Below are 20,498 nucleotides of genomic sequence, written 5' to 3'. Positions count from 1 at the left end.
AAGGGAAATGAATGGAGAGTGGATAGGGAATATGTGTGTGATGACCACTCCTCTCAAAACTAATGCTTTCGTTTTTGGATCCGCTTAAAGGAAACAGGAGAGGTACTATTAAGCACCTTGAATCTGGGACAACAGTAAAACTTTAAAAGGGATCGCTGTGGCCCCAACCTGCAAACCCGGTCAGGGGGCCCCTTCAGCTGGTACAATACAGTGTCTGTGTGGTTGGTGGCGCAGTCTATGTTCATGATACTTTCTCCCAAATCTTCATTCTGGTATCAAAGCAGCACAAAGGATGTGAGAAGATGTGGCATGAGAGCACGCACTGCCAACACTCAGCACCTCGCACGGGTCCGTCTGTGCTCCGGGCAAAGGGACCGCGGGACAAACATTACACAGCCGGCCGATAAAATTCAGTGAGCACTGGGGTTCGAGTGTCTATCTCGATGCGATAACCATCGTAACAGAAAGTTAACCCTTGGCTTTTTCACAGGGAACACATACTTATAAGGTTTCAAACACAATTGTTTTTTGTGAATCAGAAACCATAATGCAAGAGACACCTGGTGAACAGTAAATATCGAGAAGGTAAGAAACCAAATCTGAACACCTTTATCAGACAGGCACCACCCAGTTTGCATGAACAAAAGATTCATGGTTTTCTCTTTCTCCAAGAGTCCACTTCTGTGTGTGTTCTGTTTGTGATCTTCTTTCAGCTGATAGTGGCTTTTGGTTACAAACTCTTATCCTTGTATCTTCTGCCTCACAGCTGTTTAAAGTTCCCATTGGCCGCTGCCATTATCTCATTTTTCAATGCGGCCCCCAGACCCTGTGCCCTTACACAGACAGCCCCACTTGAGAGCGCCTGGCCTCTCTGACTGCTTCTTTCCTTCAGGAAAACGCTGGTGCAACAAAGGGGGAGTGATACTGTGATGGCTTTAGGGAGCCCCTGAAAATGCAACAGACCTGTCCCAGGCCACAAAGGGGCCCTTGTGGGCTTGTTTATCTATAGGCCCGTGAAAACCTAGGAAGTCACTTTGTTTGACTGGACTAAAAAGCTTAAAATGGTCTCAAGCACAGATTTGCTTTCATTGGAAAAAAAAAAGATCAAAGGAGGAAAGTATCATCTTCAATCTCACATTCCTCCTTCTCTTGTATCCCCTCAGTAAAAGGCATTAAGCAAACTATATGTAATTATTAACTGATGGATTCCTTTTTTCTTTCTTTCTTTCTTTTCTTTTTTTGAGAGGGAGAGGGGGAGGGGCAGAGGGAGAAAGAGAGAGAGAGAATCTTAACCAGACTCCCCTCTGAGGGTGGAGCCCAACATAGGGCTCGATCTCACAACCCTGAGATCGTGACCTGAGCCAAAATCAAGAGTTGGATGCTCGAACAACGGAGCCACCCAGGCGCCCCAATTATTAATAGATGGATTCTTTATAATACTTTTCAGCTAGAGTCTGCAATATTTATTTGGCTTTTTTATGCATCTATCTCCCTCATCATTCTAGACCAGAAACCAGTATTTTGTTTGACAGATGAGGACTTCTGGTATAAGTAGGATAAAAGGAGATATTACACACACGTACTGGAAATCACGCAATGTATTGTAAACACTTATACGTTCTGATGAGATGACGATTTACTAACCAACGGCTCGTGGCATAGTCTTGCCAAATAGTCACTGTAAGCAACTGCCTACACCTTACACCCCAAGCTCTAAAACACCCAGCTTTTTGTGAGAAATAACTAATTTTTATTTACTCAGAGATTCTAAATCAACGAAGAGTGGAAACTCCTGACAGGAAACTTGTGTGTTCAGAATAAGGAATAATAACACCACCCCTATATTATGTCTGTGGGTATGTCTGTGTGTGACTCTGAGGTATGTGTGAGTGTGTCTGTGGGATTGTCTGTGAGTATGTTTGTATGTCTGTGTGTGGCGATGGGCAAATTGTGCCGTAAGGCTTTAAGACATACCCTTAGATCTTAGTTGACGGATATGAGGACCCCTGATATACACACAGAACTTTAAAATTTAAATCTTTATTGGACCCAGCAAATATTTTACTACAAGGCAGCTCAGATCATCTAAAAACAGAATAAATTGAAAATGCCAAGATGTCTAGATTGTGACACTCCTTTTTCTAGATAAAAGGAGAAAGCAGTATTTCTGATTTGAACCTCAGAACTAAAATATTATAGGGGAAGGCAGGGCAAGATTCTGGACGTTCTGTCCTGTGATACCGGCATATCAAAGAGGCTTTTCACTGCAGGTGCTGTGACTGAGTGCCTGACCTGAAACTCCAAACTCCAACACTGGGCCCTCCCACACACATTGTTTAATGAGGATTCGAAGGATTGTTGCTCTAACGAAGTCTCATTCACAACTTATTTAGGTATGGTCCCCCAACGAAGGAGTTTATTAAAATGGTCATTTGGACATTTTAGGGCTCCTTCCCAGACTGATCCTGAGAACATTCGCGACTGATACTTACAGGGACTGCAGGCTTCGCAAATTCTGCAGAGCTTCCGTCGGTACCTGTCTTAGGTGGTTATTCTGCAGCATACTGCGCATGAAAACAAATGAAGAAAAACGTTAAAGAAGGTCCACAATAATTAATAATAACTGGCCATAGCAGTGTCAGGCACCGTTCTAGGCGTCAGGGAAACAGCAGAGCTTCAGACCAAGTCTTGGCCCTTGGGGAGCTTAAGTTCCTGTGTGGACTGAAAGACAATGAAAAATTAATGGTGCTTCCATAACATTGGACAAGTGATGGGTACTATGAATAAAAAATAAAACATGGATTTGGGTTGGATGGCCACAAGAGGTGAGATTTTTATTTTAAAGGTGGTCAGGGAAGATCTTTCTTAGGAAGTGATACTTGAGTGGAAAGCAGAATGGAGTCATGGAGCAAATCCTGTGAACGTCTGCGAAGAATTTCTGAGAAGAGGGAGGAGTATATGCAAAGGCCCAGAGGCCGGAGCTTGTTTGCCCCATTCAAGGAGCAGCAAAGGATCACTTGTGAGGAGGAGTGAGCGAGAGCAAGAGGCTGGGAGAAACTGAGGCCATCTCAGGACTTGCCACAGGCCACAGTGAGGCTTCAAGTGTGATGAGAAACTCTTGTTGAAGGGTTTATGTAGGGAAATAATATGATCTTATTTATGTTTTTTTCCTTTTTAAAAATTTGAGTATAGTTGACATACAATGTAACATTAGTTTCAGGTGTACAAGTTTCTACATTATGCTATGTTCATCACAAGTGTAGCGACCATCTGTCCCCGTATGTCACTGTTACAATATCACTGACTGTATTCCTTATGCTCTGCTTTTCGTTCCTGCAACTTATTCATCCCACTACTGGAAGCCAGTATCTCCTACTCCCCTTCACTGGCTTTGCTTACCATCTCCACCCACCACTCCCCTCTGGCAATCATCAGTTTGTCCTCTGTATTCACAGGTCTGATTCTGCTTTTTGTTTGTTTATTCATTTTTTTCAGATTCCACTTATGAGTGGAATCATGTGGTATTTGTCTTTGTCAGTCTGATTTATTTCACTTAGCATAATACTCTCTAAGTCTATCCATGGGGTCTCAAATGGCACGATCTCATCTTTTTCACGGCTGCATAATATTCTCTCTCCCCTCCCTCCCTCCCTCCCTCTCTCTCTCTCTCTCTCTCACACACACACACACACACACACACACACACACACACACACATTCCTTATCCATTCATCTATTGATGAACACTTGGGCTGCTTTCATATGTTGGTTATTGTAAATAATGCTGCAATAAAGACAGGGGTGCATATATCTTTTCAAATTAGTGTTTTTGTTTTCTATGGGTGAATACCCAATAGTGGAATAATTGGAACATATGGTATTTCTGTTTTTAATTTCTGAGGAACCTCCATACTGTTTTCCCCAGAGGCTGTTCCGATTGACTACCCCACCAACAGTGTACAAGTGTTCCCCTTTCTCCACATCCTCACCAACACTTGTTTTATTTATGTTTTTAAAGGATCACTCTGCTGACTATATAAATTAGACAAAATGGAAATATGGTTACAGCAGGAGGCTATTAAAAATCTTCTCTCTTCTTGTGTGAGTGGTCATATTTTAACAGAAATTAAATTCTTTTTGTGAAGTATTGCACTTTTGCTCACCCGGATTCCACTGTTCTTTTCAGAACACGAGGACTACAGAACAGAAACACCTGGTAACAATGAAATAAAAGCGTATCATTGCTAGTAGGGAAATAGCAAGGAAAAAAATTCCCATTAGATTCCTTGTATTTTGCTATCTTATTCATAAATGTTTATAACACCATAATTTTGCAGCCATTTCCCCTGTATTTCATGGTCTATGTAAGCCAGAGGCAGAAGACTATTTTAGGAAAGCAGACATTTTACAGAAATATTTCCGCTTATGAGGTTACAAGCTTACGTGCCTGGTTCTCTCCTCTCCACAATGGAAGTTTCTTTTCATGAGATGACTAGTTGGGATCCAGCCCCAGGTTTGTCTAACTCCAAACTCGATGAACGTTCCACTGCACCGTGCAGCATTCTCTTGAGGCATATTTGCTGAATGTCCAGATTCTCAGATTGTATGGTGTGTGGTATGATTAAGGTATGGGTAAGAGTATGGGTTCTCGAATCTGTCTACCTCTTCCCTGCCACTAGCAGTGTGGCCTTGGGGAAATCATCCAATTTCTCCACATCTCAGTGACCAATAACAATACCCACCCAAGGGCTTACTGTGATGATCCCATGAGTGAACATACACAGAACAATCCCTGATGCATGGTAAGCATTCCATAAAGGTTGGCCCTTTTTGTGTGAATTGATAGACTCCTTGTCGAAACTAACAATATCATGAGATCGTACTGGATATGACATTTTCATTAACCAGAAAATAAAAAATCTGTTCTAGTGGTTCTCAGACTTCAGGGTTCATCAGACTTCACTGGAAGTCTTGTTAAGACCCAGCTTGCTGGGCCCCACCCGCAAAGTTTCTGGTTCAGTACGTCTGGGTAGGAGCCAGAGAATGCTCATTTCTAACCGACTTCCAGATGATACTGAGGCTGAAGGGCAAGGTGCCACACACTGAGAATCTCCCTGTGCTACACCAAGTGCTTTCTGGTAGCATATTTTCACCGAAACTTGAGGCTACATTGAACTTGGAGATAAGGCCTAAGTTTTGAGTCTTAGGGAGCAAACCATTTAATCTCCCTGACCCTTGGTCATTTATCTGTATAATGGGGATAGAATAAGATCATCTGATTGATAAGATGTTTGAGGATTAAAATATGAAGGTGTTTATAAAATATGAGTTCATATACAACTAAGACATGAAAAATACTTAGAGGTCATAACATTTATACTTTTCTTATTATGTCTGAGATTCTGTTTAATAAAGAATAGAATTACGTTACTTGTATTCCAAATAGTTTACTGAAATAATTTCATTATTAAACTTGAATTCAATTAACATTTCATAAGTCAGAGAGTGTCAAATGTATTGGTTCCTTTGGAGCAAAGTCAAGTTTTAGGAAGATCTCACACTTCACATACCTGTTAAGGAATTGGGAAAATTGTAGCTTGAATTCCATATTTTGCATAATTTACCTGAATATTAAGATTTTACATTTCTAGGTTATTTTACACTTTTCTAAGTAGTCTTAATATATTATATAATTTTAACTCCACAGAGATGTTTTCTAAGTCACTCACTAATTGAGTGATAAATTTAAATGATGGTAAGCCACAGATAATGGACTTAATTGATGTCTAAACTTTGTAAGTAATATATTATTCTATAAAGTATTTATTGAATAGTCCTTCTATGCTATGGTAACCAAACAGTGAAACTATTAAAATGTGGACTTCCTAAAAAATTGGAAACTTGGAGCAGAGGATAAGAGATATTCAGATGGTTTTCCTTCATTAAATAGTTGCAAACTCTCCCCAAAGTTTTATGTATCTGGTTTTGGAAAACAGAACTTAAGCGAGCTTTGCTAATGATAATTCTTAAACTACTCCTGAACTACCTCTCAGCAATTTAACTTTTGAACTACTTCTACTAGTAAAATACCAAAAATATGATTTAAAAAAATCACTTAAGTTCTGATCTCTTCCTAAAATAACTTCTGTTTAATTACTTTTAAATGACAAAACAAGAGCAAGTTATCTCCATTATATCCTTATAGGTCTCCAGTGAGTTAATTAGGAAATTCTGTTTTTGTTTAAGATATCCTAGTGGGAGACAAAACAATTAAAGGCTTTATAGCACTACGGAGTGCAATTAAAACAGAAAGCATTCACAACATGGCTGCTGATTTCTTTTGCAAATACTCCTTTATTCAGTGCATGGAATATAAGCAGAAAGCACCGGAATCTGAATATGGGTTTAGGAACTTTTAGATTAGTTTTTATCATCTGCATATGAGTGAGAAAAGAAAATAAAACACTTTCTCTAGAGACAAAGGATGGTTGTATACTTTCTTAATTTCCTTCCCTGATTTAAAAATTTTAAAAATGCTTTAAAATTTATTTTTAAATGTATTAAAAATCTAAATATATTTAAATTATTTAAAATTTAAAATATTCATTATTTCCTATAGCATCCCATGCTTCTTAAAAACACAATGTTTGGTTATCCTTTTTGCCAACAGGGCTAATTGAGAACAGGTAAAGTACAGCAGAGGGAGATGAAATCATATGTTACAAGGGGACTTCATCACAGTCGATGGCTTGATCCTTTGGTATTCCTTCTGCTTAATTGTTCTGTGTTTAGATATCAAGTGACTGCTGAGACTCTGTTGTAAGTCTACGTGGGAATGAGAGAATTTTGGCTACTTGTACTTTTCCCTGGTTAGTTTTAGTCATCACCTCCACGTGGCTTTGGCTCTGGTGCTGGGGGCAGGATGAGAAGCCGTTCCTTGACTCAATGGCTTACAAGAGAAAATGAACCTTGGTTGAAGAGAGCCTGCTTTGGAATTCCACTGGACTGGGTATTTTGCAATACAGAACCAATAACTTATTTTTTTTTATGAGACCACTATACAGGGGTAATCTTAAATATTAGTGATCTTTCAGAGTTCATAGTAGCAAGATTTCAGATATAACAGAGTCCTAGCAAGGAGGGCTATTGCTATCTTCCTTTTCTTAATGGACCGGGTTACTATTCTCTCTCTCTCTCTCTCTTTTTTTTTAATCAAATGCCCTCCTTACCCTCTTTATGCTGGTCAGGGACCCAGGTGAATATAATTTTTATATTACCTTTCTTACCATGCTATACTGTAATCGGTTATTTCTTTCTTCCAATGACTTTCGGACTTTATGGAACATTGGAAAGAGTTGCCGTGAGCATAGAAACAGGCTGTCTTGTTCCACATTTTACCTCTAGCATTGTGGTCTCAATCCTACTGGACCCAATTCTCCCTTTAATACCAAATATTTTATAATGCCCCATCTAGTATATTTAGATAAAATTCATAAAAATATAGCCTATTTACACAGCTCGGTTTGAAGAAAAAAGTCAGTATAATGTACCTCCTTAACTATATGATGAAGGACAAATAAAATAAATTTATAAAAAAGTGATACATGTATCGTTACACACATGATGTTCAGATGGCAGACATCTTTATGAATGAATCAGATGTTTGCCTCTCCTTTTAATGAATAAGGTTGGGCACGAGAGAAACCCCATGATCAGAAGCTATTCTGGACAAGAACAGGGAAATGAGATTAGAGGTCTAGATGGATACTAGAAGAAGAAATAGAGTTAAGACAGATAACAGACTATACTTATATGGAAAAGAAGGAAACAACCTTTATTAAACTAAATAAAGATAACACGCTAAGACAAATTTTAGATGTTATAGGGGAGAAAATCAGGAAGTGTTATACTCTCGCAAATGAGCATGGATATTTTCACAAACGACTTCCTTACAGAAAGAGTAGTGTCAGAATAATTCTCGGCTAGGACAAGATAGGGTTGAAATATCACAGTGAACATTTATCCTATCTTACAGCTCCATCACACACTGAGGCAAGCATTTATTCTCCGACACTTCAAGAGGTCCTGGAGAGCTTACAGGCAACGGGGAATTGAAGTCCAATTGGAAAAAGAAATGTCACAATATTGCCTTCATAGACATTGGGTGGTAGACACGGCTGGATGGTGGGAGAGCAAGATTAAAAAAGCAACAGGTCACCCCCAAACAAATAAATCATTACATAATCGTCACAACATAGATTTTTATGACTGTTCCCTAAAATTTTTTAAAAGCCAAAATATAAAGTATTTATTAAGCAATCTCTGCTAATGAAATTCGATGACAGCCTTATCCTTACGTTTCATCTTTCTCTGCTAATTTAACGGCAATTAAAGAAGTTTTACACCTCTACCGTTATGTGTCTTTAATTTTTCTGGGTGGTTTTTGAAGTCATTCTACCGCCCTACCATGATTTTCAACTAAATATGTGGTTAGAAATCATACAATACCTGAAACCGACAGGATGCACAAACTGAATTATTCAATGATTTTAAGAGAATATATTTATTCCATTTAACTTTTCCTGTCCAAGTCATTAGGCTTATGCAGAACCTCTTGCAAAACCTTTCAGTATTCTTATGCATGAAAATATTATTGATTTACATTTGGCCTGGAGGGACAGCAGAAGTCAGATTGGATGCGGGAGAATCCTTTATGCCAGGCTGAGTAGCACATCGCAGGACAGTTGACTTCATGCCAATCATCTGGAAAACCAAAGACGTCCCCACCGATTTCCAAAACACTCTGCGGCAGGCAGAGTGTCTGTGGTTGAGAATCATTGTTCTCTTACCAAAATACTTTTAAAATATTGGACAATTGGGGGCAGCCTGGGTGGCGCAGTCTGTTAAGCACCTGCCTTCGGCTCACGTCATGATCCCCGGAGCCTGGGATCAAGTCCCGCATCCTGCTCCCTCCTCAGTGGGAAGCCTGCTTCTCCCTCTCCCTCTGCTCCTCCTGCCCATCTGTGCCTGCTCTCTCTCGCTCTCTCCTCTCTCTCTTTCTCAAATAAATAATACAATCTTAAAAAAATTTTGACAATTGAATTTGCTCATTGAATATTAGTGTTTAAGTCAGCAAAGTAAAAGGAAGAGTGAATTCAATTCCTGGCAGGGGCCTTGCTCCTCTAAATCCCCCTTCACATGGCCAGTGATCTAACTAAACTGCAAAGTCCAAGACTGCCATTCCCGTGCTTTCAACTTTTCCTTGGTTCCTCATCATGCCTAGAACATGATCATGCCCATGCATTTTTGACATGACACACAGGATCTCTGGGACCAGGACTCTATCTTTTACAGGAAGCCAAATCTGAACCATCAGACCAGACTGTTTCCCAACCTCTGGAGTTCCACAGTGTCCTGCATGCATCTTTAGACACACTTTTCAGATGAATCAGAGAACTGTTTGTCTTTGTCCTACTATCCTGATCCCACAACCTATCACTACATTATAAACTCTTCAAGGGCATGGACCATACTTACTGATCTTTATATATATATATATTTTTAAAGATTTTATTTATTTGACAGAGAGAGAGACAGCCAGCGAGAGAGGGAACACAAGCAGGGGGAGTGGGAGAGGAAGAAGCAGGCTCCCAGTGGGGCAGGGAGCCTGATGTGGGGCTTGATCCCAGAACGCCAGGATCACGCCCTGAGCCGAAGGCAGACGCTTAACGACTGAGCCACCCAGGCGCCCCCGATCTCTGTATTTTTAGCAATCATCTGTTCAATGCCACACACACACAGGTACACACACACACATACACACACACACACACACACACTCTCTCTCTCTCTCTCTCTAGCTCAGTACACCCAAAATACATTTTGTTAAGTGAATTAAAATAACTGATTCTAGTAAAATTTATTTAACAAGTACCCAAAATACTTTGTGGTACAGATCTCTACATGGAAAAAACATCATTTTATTCGTCTTATCTAAACTCAATTTATTTATGATGCATTTTGAATGGTCCCAAGTATTTTGCTGAGTTCATGCAGATACAGGAGCATCAAAGAGTTGGTGCCACAGCTCAGAATTTCACCACATAATGAATTAACATTAGGATTTGGTAATATGACAACTTAAAAATATTTCTGGCTAATAGTAAAACAAGTTAAGGGTAGGGGGGACCAAACTCAAGCATGGAAGCAGACCAAATGGTTCGTTCTGCTGTTAAATTTGATTTTTAACAAAATGCTAAATTTAAATAAAACTGCTTTTCTAATAGCCTATGTGTCCCTCAGGTCAATGAAATCCCCTTTCCATTAAGGAGAAATATATCAAATGCCTTCTTAGAGTTCCTAACTTTTTTTTTTTTAAAGATTTTTTAAAAAAATTTATTCTACAGAGATAGAGACAGCCAGCGGGAGAGGGAACACAAGCAGGGGGAGTGGGAGAGGAAGAAGCAGGCTCATAGCGGAGGAGCCTGATGTGGGGCTCGATCCCATAACGCCGGGATCATGCCCTGAGCCGAAGGCAGACGCTTAACCACTATGCCACCCAGGCGCCCCTAGAGTTCCTAAATTTATCTCAAAGAAATGAAGTAAAATCAGGATATTCTCTGAGATAAAATTTTCCTGGTATGACTTTCAACTTATGTTACCTATTTTCTCTACCTAGGTGATTTTTTTTTTCCTATACAGAATAAAGTGAAAGAAAATTAAGCAATAGGACTGGAAGCAGGAGGTATTCAGTAATAATGAGTTTTCTGATGAACGACCTGGGAAGTTGGATATTAAATATTAAGGAAACCACTTTTACAAGTCTCAATGAATGAACAATTCTCAATTAAATAATGACTCAGTGCATCTGTTATGCACTTGGCTTTTCTCTATTCACAAGTGGAACATAAACTTGGTAGTTTTTTTTTTTTTAAGTTAATCCTTACTCAGCATTATAAAGAAACAAGCTTGACAAATGGTTTGAGGTGTGCTCTCATCCTGTCAGCATCTTAATGATTTACTCACTTGGTGATCTAAATGATTCAAGGAACTGTCCCCAACTTCATTACACAAAAGGAAAGGGAAATACTCTCTTAAGAGTCTGAGTTGATAAGTTGCTTCATTAGAGGAAATTTTAGACATTAAATTAGAATAAGAGAGATGGACTTTTTTTCACACATGAATCCAGCCAGGTATAATGCGGTCCTACAGTACCAAGGAAGGTAGATTTGGATTTAAATAAATCAGCCTATGGTTCCAAATAGCTTATTGGAGGGATTCAGTCTTTACAAGTTAATTAACATCCACTTGACACTAAAATCAGAAATATAACAAAGAAAAAAGAAACACAACAAATAAGACCCCGTTTACTTACAGAACTTTAAGACTGTAAAGGCCAGCGAACGCTCCCTTGGGAATGTATGTCAAAGCGTTTCCGGCAAGACGTCTGTGGGTTTCAAGGGAGAGGAGAGACAGTGAGAATAGTTCTCTTCACGTGGAATTCATTTAGTTGTTAAGAAATGCAACAGAATTTTGTTCAAACCACAAATGCCAAAAACAACTGTAAACAACCTTGTCTTGCCTTGTTTTGTGAAAAGCTTCTGTAAATTTCTTTTTTTTTTTTAAAGATTTTATTTATTTATTCGACAGAGATAGAGACAGCCAGCGAGAGAGGGAACACAAGCAGGGGGAGTGGGAGAGGAAGAAGCAGGCTCATAGCGGAGGAGCCTGATGTGGGGCTCGATCCCATAACGCCGGGATCACACCCTGAGCCAAAGGCAGACGCTTAACCGCTGTGCCACCCAGGCGCCCCGCTTCTGTAAATTTCTAATCAAAAAGCTGGCAAAAGAAGTACCTACAAAGAAATATAATAAATTACCTATTTTACGATAAACCATTTAATAGTTTAGACTATATATGTAGCTTTCCTTTCTAAAAAATTTTATACAAAAGTTAGCGCCATACGATAATCTTCAAAAATTGTAATGTCAAACTGTGATTGCTGCATGATTTTTACAGTTATTCTTTAGAAGCATAAATAAAATAGGATGCTCAAACATAAGAATATTTCTGTTGCAATTATCCCACAAAACACCCAACTTTCTTGCTAAATCTGGCAAATAAGAATGCAGACTCTCACAGTCAGTTCTTTCCAAACTCTATCGGGAAAGGGTAGAGTACTTTAATCAACGGTTTAATTGAGCAATGCCTTAAAAAATTGAAAACAATAAAGAGTGTATAGCATGAAAGACATTAATATGGTTTACGTAATGGAAAGTTTCGACATCATTTATTGGTAAAATCTAAAGAGCGTGTAGTATTTTTCTAACAGATAAACAGTCAAGGTGAGAACATCCGCAAAAAGGTGAACAAGGTGTGGTACCAAAAGCACCGGGTTCAGTACTTTTCCGGCAGTCACACCAAAGCCATAACCTCAGGTGTTAGATGGTTCCACAAAATGGACAATCCAAGAACACAGTGACTCAGAAGACCACAGAACTTTTTAAGGAGCTGCTCAGACTGTAGAAGGGTTGGTAAAACTGGGACTCAAGACACCTCCATGTTTTCTTGATGGAGATGGAGGTTGGCGGGAAAGGGTGGAGGGGCCCACTTGACTAGTGTTTATTCCTGAAGGGCTGAGAAGCTTCAAATCTGTATTTTGATATTGTCTCCAAATAAAAGACAATTCAGTTCCACTGAGCTCCACTGACGGGACTGAAATACGCCATTCAGCATACAACGTCACATGTGTGTTCCAGGGCTAGTCCACGCCACCAACAGTAAGCAGGGAGTATTGAAATGAATATTACCTTGTAAGCAGCACCTCTGAATAGCATTTTTGGTGTGTGTATTAGAAAGCATGATTTGCTCAATCCAAATTAAGTTGACTTAGAATGAGAATATGTCACAATTTTTGTAATTTTGCCCTTATTTATTTTATTTTATTTTAAAATATATAAAAGGGACTTGAACCCGCCAAGAAGTTTGTCTATTTTGGATTTGCAGCACCAACTTGCTGTGAGCTGTTAAATCCGTATAGACCTCTGAGCTTCATTTTCTCACGAATTACATGCAATAGTAAGGTAAGGTAGCCACTCAGGTCCCTTCTAGCTCCTAAACTCTATGAGCTCTCTGTTTCATCTTGGGTTTATTTGTGTTTGTGCCTATTTTCCTTCTCTTAACAAATGTAATTTTATTAAGATTCAGATAAAGCTCTTTCGTTGTACTCCTGCCTTCCTCATGGTGCCTAAAGGTGTCTTTCTCAAACTGTAAATAAATTTAGTGGCTTGGAATAGAATTAAGAAAAAGAGAGTAGAAAAACAACAGACTGCATTTTCTACTCCAGTAGAAAATTTCATTTTATGGAAGCTTTGTTTCGAAATATGTTTGTGAAACTGGATTGAGGGGAAGAAATGGATTTCTTCCTGTATATGGTCAGACGAGTTTGAAGGCCACTAGCCTAGAGCTTATGAGGCATTCAATAAATGTATGTCAATAACATGTAATTCAGCTAATATTTAACCAGGGTGGTTTCGGAGGTGTTTTGTTTATTTCCTATAAAGTTGTCTTAATAGAAAACCCCCTTTAGACTATCACAACTGGCCTTTTATCTAGTCTCCCACATTGAATCCCTCCCTATGCCCACTCATTCTGTGTCCGCTGATCGTCTTTGTAAAGCCAACTCTGATTATATCACTCCCCTATTCAAAACCCTTCACCAGGTCGCATGCCAAATGAAAAATGCAAAGTCCTCAGCTTCCTCTCCATAATTTCCAGATCTGTGTTCTATGCTGTAGCTTGACGAAACTATGAGGCTTGCTTTTCTTAGACGTGCCGTCCACCATCTCCCTCCCGGCCCTTTGCTCTATCTAAAATGTTCTCCCTCCTCTCCCTTCCTGTCTCTCGAAGCAATTTCATTTCTTACCTTTCCTAACTGCTGGGCAATCTCTCTACTTTGAACCACTTAGGTAACACTTTGTGTCTCTCTACGGGTTTGCTGGCTACTTTGTGTGACCGTATCATTCCCCTGAAAGTGGGAATTCTCTCTGTATCTGTTATAGGGCCTTGCATAATGTCTGAAACAGAATAGGCTGCCCCAGAAACGTCCAACTAATCATTTGAGTAGAGATGACTAACTGTCCCCAGCACCCATTGCCCCCTCCTTCTAGAATAGTTCCCCCTATCCAGAGTTTTGGCAGTGGTCACCCAGTTTTAGCTGGTCACCCAGCTAGAGACGGCACTTCCCGGCCTTCCTTGCATCTAGGCACGGTAATGCAACCAAGTCTGGCTGTGATCACAAGTGATGTGTGAAAACACTTGTCACCTCCTTAGAAGGAATCTGCTTATCCCCAATTTTGTCTATTACAGGAAATTCCTGCAGAAGTGGTACTGGCGAGACAACACTAATGATTCTGGTGTGGAGAACACTCCAAAGAAGGCAAAATAAGAAGAGTGAAAGAGGCAGAAGGAACCCGAGCCCCTGGGTGACTTCAGGGAGCAGAGCTGTCCCCTCACCCCGACGTCCGCTCTGGGTGAATGACAGCGTCAGTAGGATCCCTAGCTGCCCTCTGCAAACAAGACCCTGATTGAAGGATCCTTTAGCTGGCGAGGCTAGTAAACCCCTCCACTGCTGGAGACCTTTCCAGATGCCAGTCTTAAAAAGCCGTGTTTGCAAAAATGTTCCAAACTGCAGCATCCACTCCCCTCTCTCTCTCTCCCTTTTTTTTTTTTTTTAAGATTTATTTATTTATTTATTCGACAGAGATAGAGACAGCCAGTGAGAGAGGGAACACAAGCAGGGGGAGTGGGAGAGGAAAAGCAGGCTCATAGCAGAAGAGCCTGATGTGGGGCTCGATCCCATAACGCCGGGATCACGCCCTGAGCTGAAGGCAGACGCTTAACCGCTGTGCCACCCAGGCGCCCCTCTCTCTCTCCCTTTTGTCCTTGAATCATGAGCTAGCTGCTGGCACCCTGAATGCTCACAGCCATTGCATGCTGCTGTTTCCAACAGTCACGCTGAAGTGGGAAGACATTTACTTTATCATTTCTTCAAGCAATCTTTGCAGATCCAACAAGTATTTACAGAGGGCCTGCTCTGTGTGGGTGCTGCCGTCAGTGCAGAGACGCAGCAGGGAACCCCAGATGGGTAAAGGCCCTGACTGCACAGAGTGACCTTTCTAATGTGGAGAGCCGGTCATTAACGAAAACACAAAGGAAGACAACCACACAAAACAGACTGAAAAAAACGATCAAGGCGAGGGCACGAGAGCAATGTGGAGGGCAGTAGGCTAGTCTTTCAGACCAGATGGGCAGGGAAGCCTGTCTGCTGAGAGGGCGTTTCAGCAGAGGCCTGAGACATGCAGGTATGTTTGTGAAGGGAACAGTCGTGCAAGAGCCCTGCAGTGGAAGTGGGCCTGGTGCGGTCCGGAAGCTGCAAGGAGGCCAGCAGGGCTGGAGTGGAATGACAGAGGGAGAGGCTGGGAGGGGAGGAGTGTGGAGAGGCGTCCAGGGCCTCCTCATGCAGGGCTCTGGAGGCCGCAGGAAGGACTCTGGCCAGGAGAGGGGATGCGATCAGACCTATGTTTTAAAGTGGTCCTCCTGGGGACTCCTGGGTGGCTCAGTCGTTTAAGCTTCTGCCTTCAGCTCGGGTCATGATCCCAGAGTTCTGGGATCGAGTTCCGCATTGGAGTCTCCGCTCATCAAGAAGCTTGCTTCTCCCTCTGCCTGCCACTCCCCCTGCTTGTGCGCCCTCTCTCTCTGACACATAAATAAATAAAATATTTAAAAAAAAATAAAGTGGTCCTTCTGATGGACTCTTTTACAGGGCAGAGTAGAGTGGAAGCACAGGCGGTAACAGAGCAGCTGGCGGGGCGGGGGGGGATGCTGGGGCGGTGCCCCCCTGGCAGAGGCGGCCGGGCGTGGTGGGATCTGGCGCAGAAGAAAGAAAAATCCAACCTGGCAACCTCCTAGGGGCAGGGCGACATGCAGGCGGCCAAAAAAGAGCAACATTTTACATTTATGTTACATTACATAAAACTCGCTGTCTTTTGACTCATTACCCAAAGTACTACGTGTAGCCCTGAAGTAATGAACTGTATGTGACAAAAAGCAGCTTACTGAATTAAGACAGACTCAGGCTTGGTTGATGATCACGTAGGACTTACCTAATCAGACCCGGCTGACTAAGAACGGTTATTTTTGCCAAGAAGTCCCTAAGTATCCCAGTTCGCGGTCCTAACCTCACCAGCACATTTCTGAGTTTTAGGGCAGAGCTTTCAAAATGAATGTTAACTCTTCCTGCTGCTAATGTGTCCAGCCGCCCTCACGTAGCTTCGATGGTTCCTGAGACGTTGACTTTGGAAATGAAAAGGAGGGAGTAAAAACTTATTTATTTATTTTATTAGTTGAAATCATTGTCAGGGCAGATACCCTTCTGTTACACTTCCTGAAGTATAGCTTACTTCTCACACACTGTTTTTCTTTTCTGTGCAAGGACTTTCAGAGCCCTTGAGTCTGTATTCAGAACTAACCTGTGCAACCACGACCCTGTGTTATTAGGGGAGTTTGTCTTAAAGGAATTTATGATGTGCTGTTAGCTATTTGCTGGACTGGTGGAAGATGTATCTCATTGAGAAAAACAACAGTTCAAGGAAATCATTGGATCCTTCTCTTATTTCTTTACCATGCGGGACAGTTTTAGTAATTCTAAAATTAAATACAGAGAAACTATGGGAGGAAAAGACTTTCAAATGAATACATGAATAATTAGAACTGCACACAAATCTTTCCTGTGATGATTTGAACTAACAAATCTCTGGCAACTATGTTCCAACCCTGGAGACCCACATACCATTTGTCTGAGAGCTGGATTTTTTTTTTTCCTGTTTCTAAAATTATTTCATGGGAATATCTCTTCCAAAATCTTCATTTCTATAATAAGATACAACTTAATAAGAAAAACTTTTTTTTTTAAGATTTTATTTGTGTATTTGACAGAGAGAGAGAGAAAGAGCAGAAGCAAGGGGAGTGGCAGAGGCAGAGGGAGAAGCAGACTCCCCACCCAGCCGTAGCCCGACGCGGGGCTCGATCCTGAGACCCCGAGGTCAGTGCGAGCTTAAGGCAGGCACTTTAACCGACTGAGCCACCCAAGCGCCCCTATGGAAAACTCTTCTATTTTTTATATGATATACAAAACCATTTTTATTCTTAAAGATACTGCTCCATATATGAGACTCATATTGTCCCACTATTGTTAGTGTTACCAACTCAACTGCCATAAAAAGAAAAATAATCAAGTTCTAGTAGACACATGGCTCTTCGACTAAATCAAATAAGTAGATGTTTTGGTATTTAACAACCAATTAAAATATCTTTGAGAGTCTATGTTTCTTTTAATCTCTATAGTAGTTTAAATCTCTAAAGTGGTTCTTTTTTTTTTTTTTTTTGGTACCTTCATTTTATAAAAAATGGAGCAAAGCAATCAGATGCAACCTCTAATTTCTGATTTCTCCTTTCTGGATGTTGGCCTGGAGAGGGAGAAGCATGTGGGTAAAACGGGGTGTGCATAGTGAGTGGAAGGGGTGCTCGACCCTGCTCTTTGGTTGAGAGCCTCAGGAAAATTACTGTGCAGGGAACCATGGTCCTGGCTGAGTTCTAGAGGCAGGTATGTTTGTTTCCCTGCCTGAGTTCTAGAGGCAGACGAGCATTTCCAGAGCTATGTGAGAGGGCCTGGCAAGTTCTACCAGGCCGCCTGGGTCAGTTCTTTTGAGAAACTTTTGCCTTGTAATTCTTAGGGTTTCCCCCCCTTTCCCTTTTTGGTTTTCTTCCTTCTCACCATTAGTGTGCAGTAAAGCTTAATTAAAGTCCCTTGTCTTCCCGGGGCCACATTTCACTTATTCTTTTAAAATGATAGGGTTCTTTCTCAGAAGTTTTTTCTGCCCTCAAATTGTTTTTCTGTTACACGTGCATTTCCTACTTACCCTCATTCTTTCCCCCCTCATCCTCTCTCTACCCTACTGTTTTCTTCTTGTTTATTGGAAGATTTCTTTTTTTTTTTAAAGATTTTATTTATTTATTTGACAGAGATAAGAGACAGCCAGCGAGAGAGGGAATACAAGCAGGGGGAGTGGGAGAGGAAGAAGCAGGCTCATAGCAGAGGAGCCTGATGTGGGGCTCGATCCCACAACGCCGAGATCACGCCCTGAGCCAAAGGCAGACGCTTAACTGCTGTGCCACCCAGGTGCCCCATATTGGAAGATTTCTTGATTACACATTACTAATATTTTATTTCATTATTATTTTTTACATAACGTTTTTTTTAAAGATTTATTTATTTTTATTTTGGGGGTCAGGGGCAGGAGGAGAGACACAATCTCAAGCAAACTCCCTGGTGAGCATGGAGCCTGACACGGAGCTCGATCTCACCACTCCGAGATCATGAACTGAGCCAGAATCAAGAGTCAGATGCTTAACTGACTGAGCCACCCAGGTGCCTCCATGTAACATTTTTTTAAAAGACTTATTTAATTTATTTATTTTAGAGAGATAGGGAGGGAGGAAGGGAGGGAGGGGGTAGTGAGAGTGCATTGCGGGAGGGGCAGAGGGAGAGAATCTTCAGGCAGATTCCCTCAGAGTAAGGAGCCGAAGCCCGATGTGCGGCTCCATCCCATGACCCTGAGATCATGATCTGGGCTGGAACCAAGAGTCTGACACTTAACCAACTGAGCCACCCAGGTGCGCCACCCCCCACTTCCCCATGTAACATTTTAAAAGCATATTCCCATACTTCATATCAGGGGGTAGATCAGAGATTATATACAATATAATAATTATATAAGGTTATTATCTTACACAAAGTAAGATATTTTGTAGGTAAAGATACCAAAGCTCAGAAAGGTTTTATGTAAAATGAAAAATGTTGTCCCTTTCCCAGTTTTATTTAATTGTAATCTAGTCTTCTCTAAGGGAGCATAGAAGTTATGCAACAGCAGGGCTGCTTAAATAATCAGAACAGAATGAACTTGAATATGATAACCCTTATGATTTAAAAGAAGACATTTCTGGGGCGCTTGGGTGGCTCAGTCCGTTAAGCATCAGACTCTGGATTTTTAGCTCAGGTCATGATCTCAGGATTGTGAGAAGGAGCTCTGAGTTAGGCTCTGTGCGAGGAGTCTGCTTGAGATTTTCTCTCTCCCTCTCCCTCTGCTAACCCCCACTCTCTCTCTTTCTCTCTAAAAGAAGAGAGAAAGAAAGAAAGAAGAAAGAAAGAAAGACAGACAGAAAGAAAGAGAAAGAAAGAAAGAAAGAAAGAAAGAAAGAAAGAAAGAAAGAAAGAAAAAGAAGAAAGAAAGACACTTGTGACTACTTGGCAAATTCATGCTGGCTCCTAGAATTACTGCTTTATTTTCCAACTTTTTTACAAAGTACATGAGACCCAGACAGCACACACTCTATATTTGCAAAATTAATTTGTTCTAGAAATTTGGAGAGGGCTGACATCAAGCTTGATGGTAGTAGTTTCCCCCGTCTTCCCATTCTGAAGCTCTGGATGACACTTGCTGATTTCCAGTTTTCTCGTACTGTTTTCCTTCTCTGTGATTTTCCAGTATGAATTTTCAGTGACTCTGTTACTATTTCTAAACTTCTTTTCACTCTTCTGAGTTGTGATTCACCTGAATAGTTGTAAACTATCACTTAAACATAACATCTCTGAAGTCTCCTATTTCTGTATGATATGTCAAAATATTCTCATATGAAAAAATTCATCTAAAATGCAATGAGCGAGAACCATAATACTGTAATGAATGACTTTCAAAAGACAAAGTGATGAAAACAACATCATATTCAATTCAGATTGGCTATTCATGATTCGACTCTATTGATAAGTCCTCTGTTGCTTTTGGGGCCACCCCATTGATGAGTGTGGCTTTGGGTTATCTTTAAAGAGGCCAAGTGTCTGATGATGAAGATTTAGACATAAACAGGATGAAACTCACAGTCAGATGTAATCTACTAATCTTATCTCTGTTGGGGGTAATGCATCATCTTTGTAATTGACTAAGCTTTCTTTTGTAAGATGCCCATGCTAGTCAGAAGGGCCCAGATGCTTAGAGTTTAACCCGCTGGTATTCATCTTTGGTAGGGTTTGCTGAAGCCTATTTAGCAGTCTTGGATGCGAGGATTATGAAACTCTATCAACTGTTTCTTCCCATCGGAGGAAATAAGTGTCATTCCTAATATGCCTCAAGAAAGTGTGATTTTCAAAAAAAGTGTGGTTTCCACCCCTCTGTGAGTTAAGCATATCCAATTGGTCAAATCCAATCAAAAATCTTTCTTTTTGTGTGTATTTATGAGTTGTCCATTTTGTTTTCATTATTAGGATATAAATATTCAGATTTCAAGGTTCAAAGGCTAAGACCACTGGAGCGATTAAATGTATTCTTCAGGGTAACAGAGAGCAATACTTTAGTTGGCATAAAGTCCTATGGGTTTTTTAACCA

At 40.7% G+C, this 20,498-nt stretch overlaps 1 protein-coding gene across 3 annotated transcripts in view; it reads right to left on the bottom strand.

The window, feature by feature from the left end:
* The window catches only part of LGR5 (leucine rich repeat containing G protein-coupled receptor 5), a 126,770-nt gene that overhangs the window by 41,653 nt on the left and 64,619 nt on the right, over positions 1-20,498 (bottom strand). For 2 of the 3 annotated variants that reach the window (XM_002915612.4, XM_034644122.1), the window contains exons 3-4: positions 11,375-11,446; positions 2,493-2,564 (exon numbers count right to left, since the gene is read on the bottom strand). In XM_002915612.4, the coding sequence (XP_002915658.2) occupies positions 2,493-2,564; positions 11,375-11,446 (144 nt within the window). The remainder of the gene's footprint in view (positions 1-2,492; positions 2,565-11,374; positions 11,447-20,498) is intronic. The other variant, XM_034644123.1, reaches the window with a different exon arrangement.

The sequence above is a fragment of the Ailuropoda melanoleuca genome, chromosome 15 (assembly GCF_002007445.2).
Source record: "Ailuropoda melanoleuca isolate Jingjing chromosome 15, ASM200744v2, whole genome shotgun sequence".
Taxonomy (NCBI): domain Eukaryota; kingdom Metazoa; phylum Chordata; class Mammalia; order Carnivora; family Ursidae; genus Ailuropoda; species Ailuropoda melanoleuca.
Note: the sequence above shows the minus strand (reverse complement) of the source record. Positions and strands in the feature narration are given on the sequence as shown.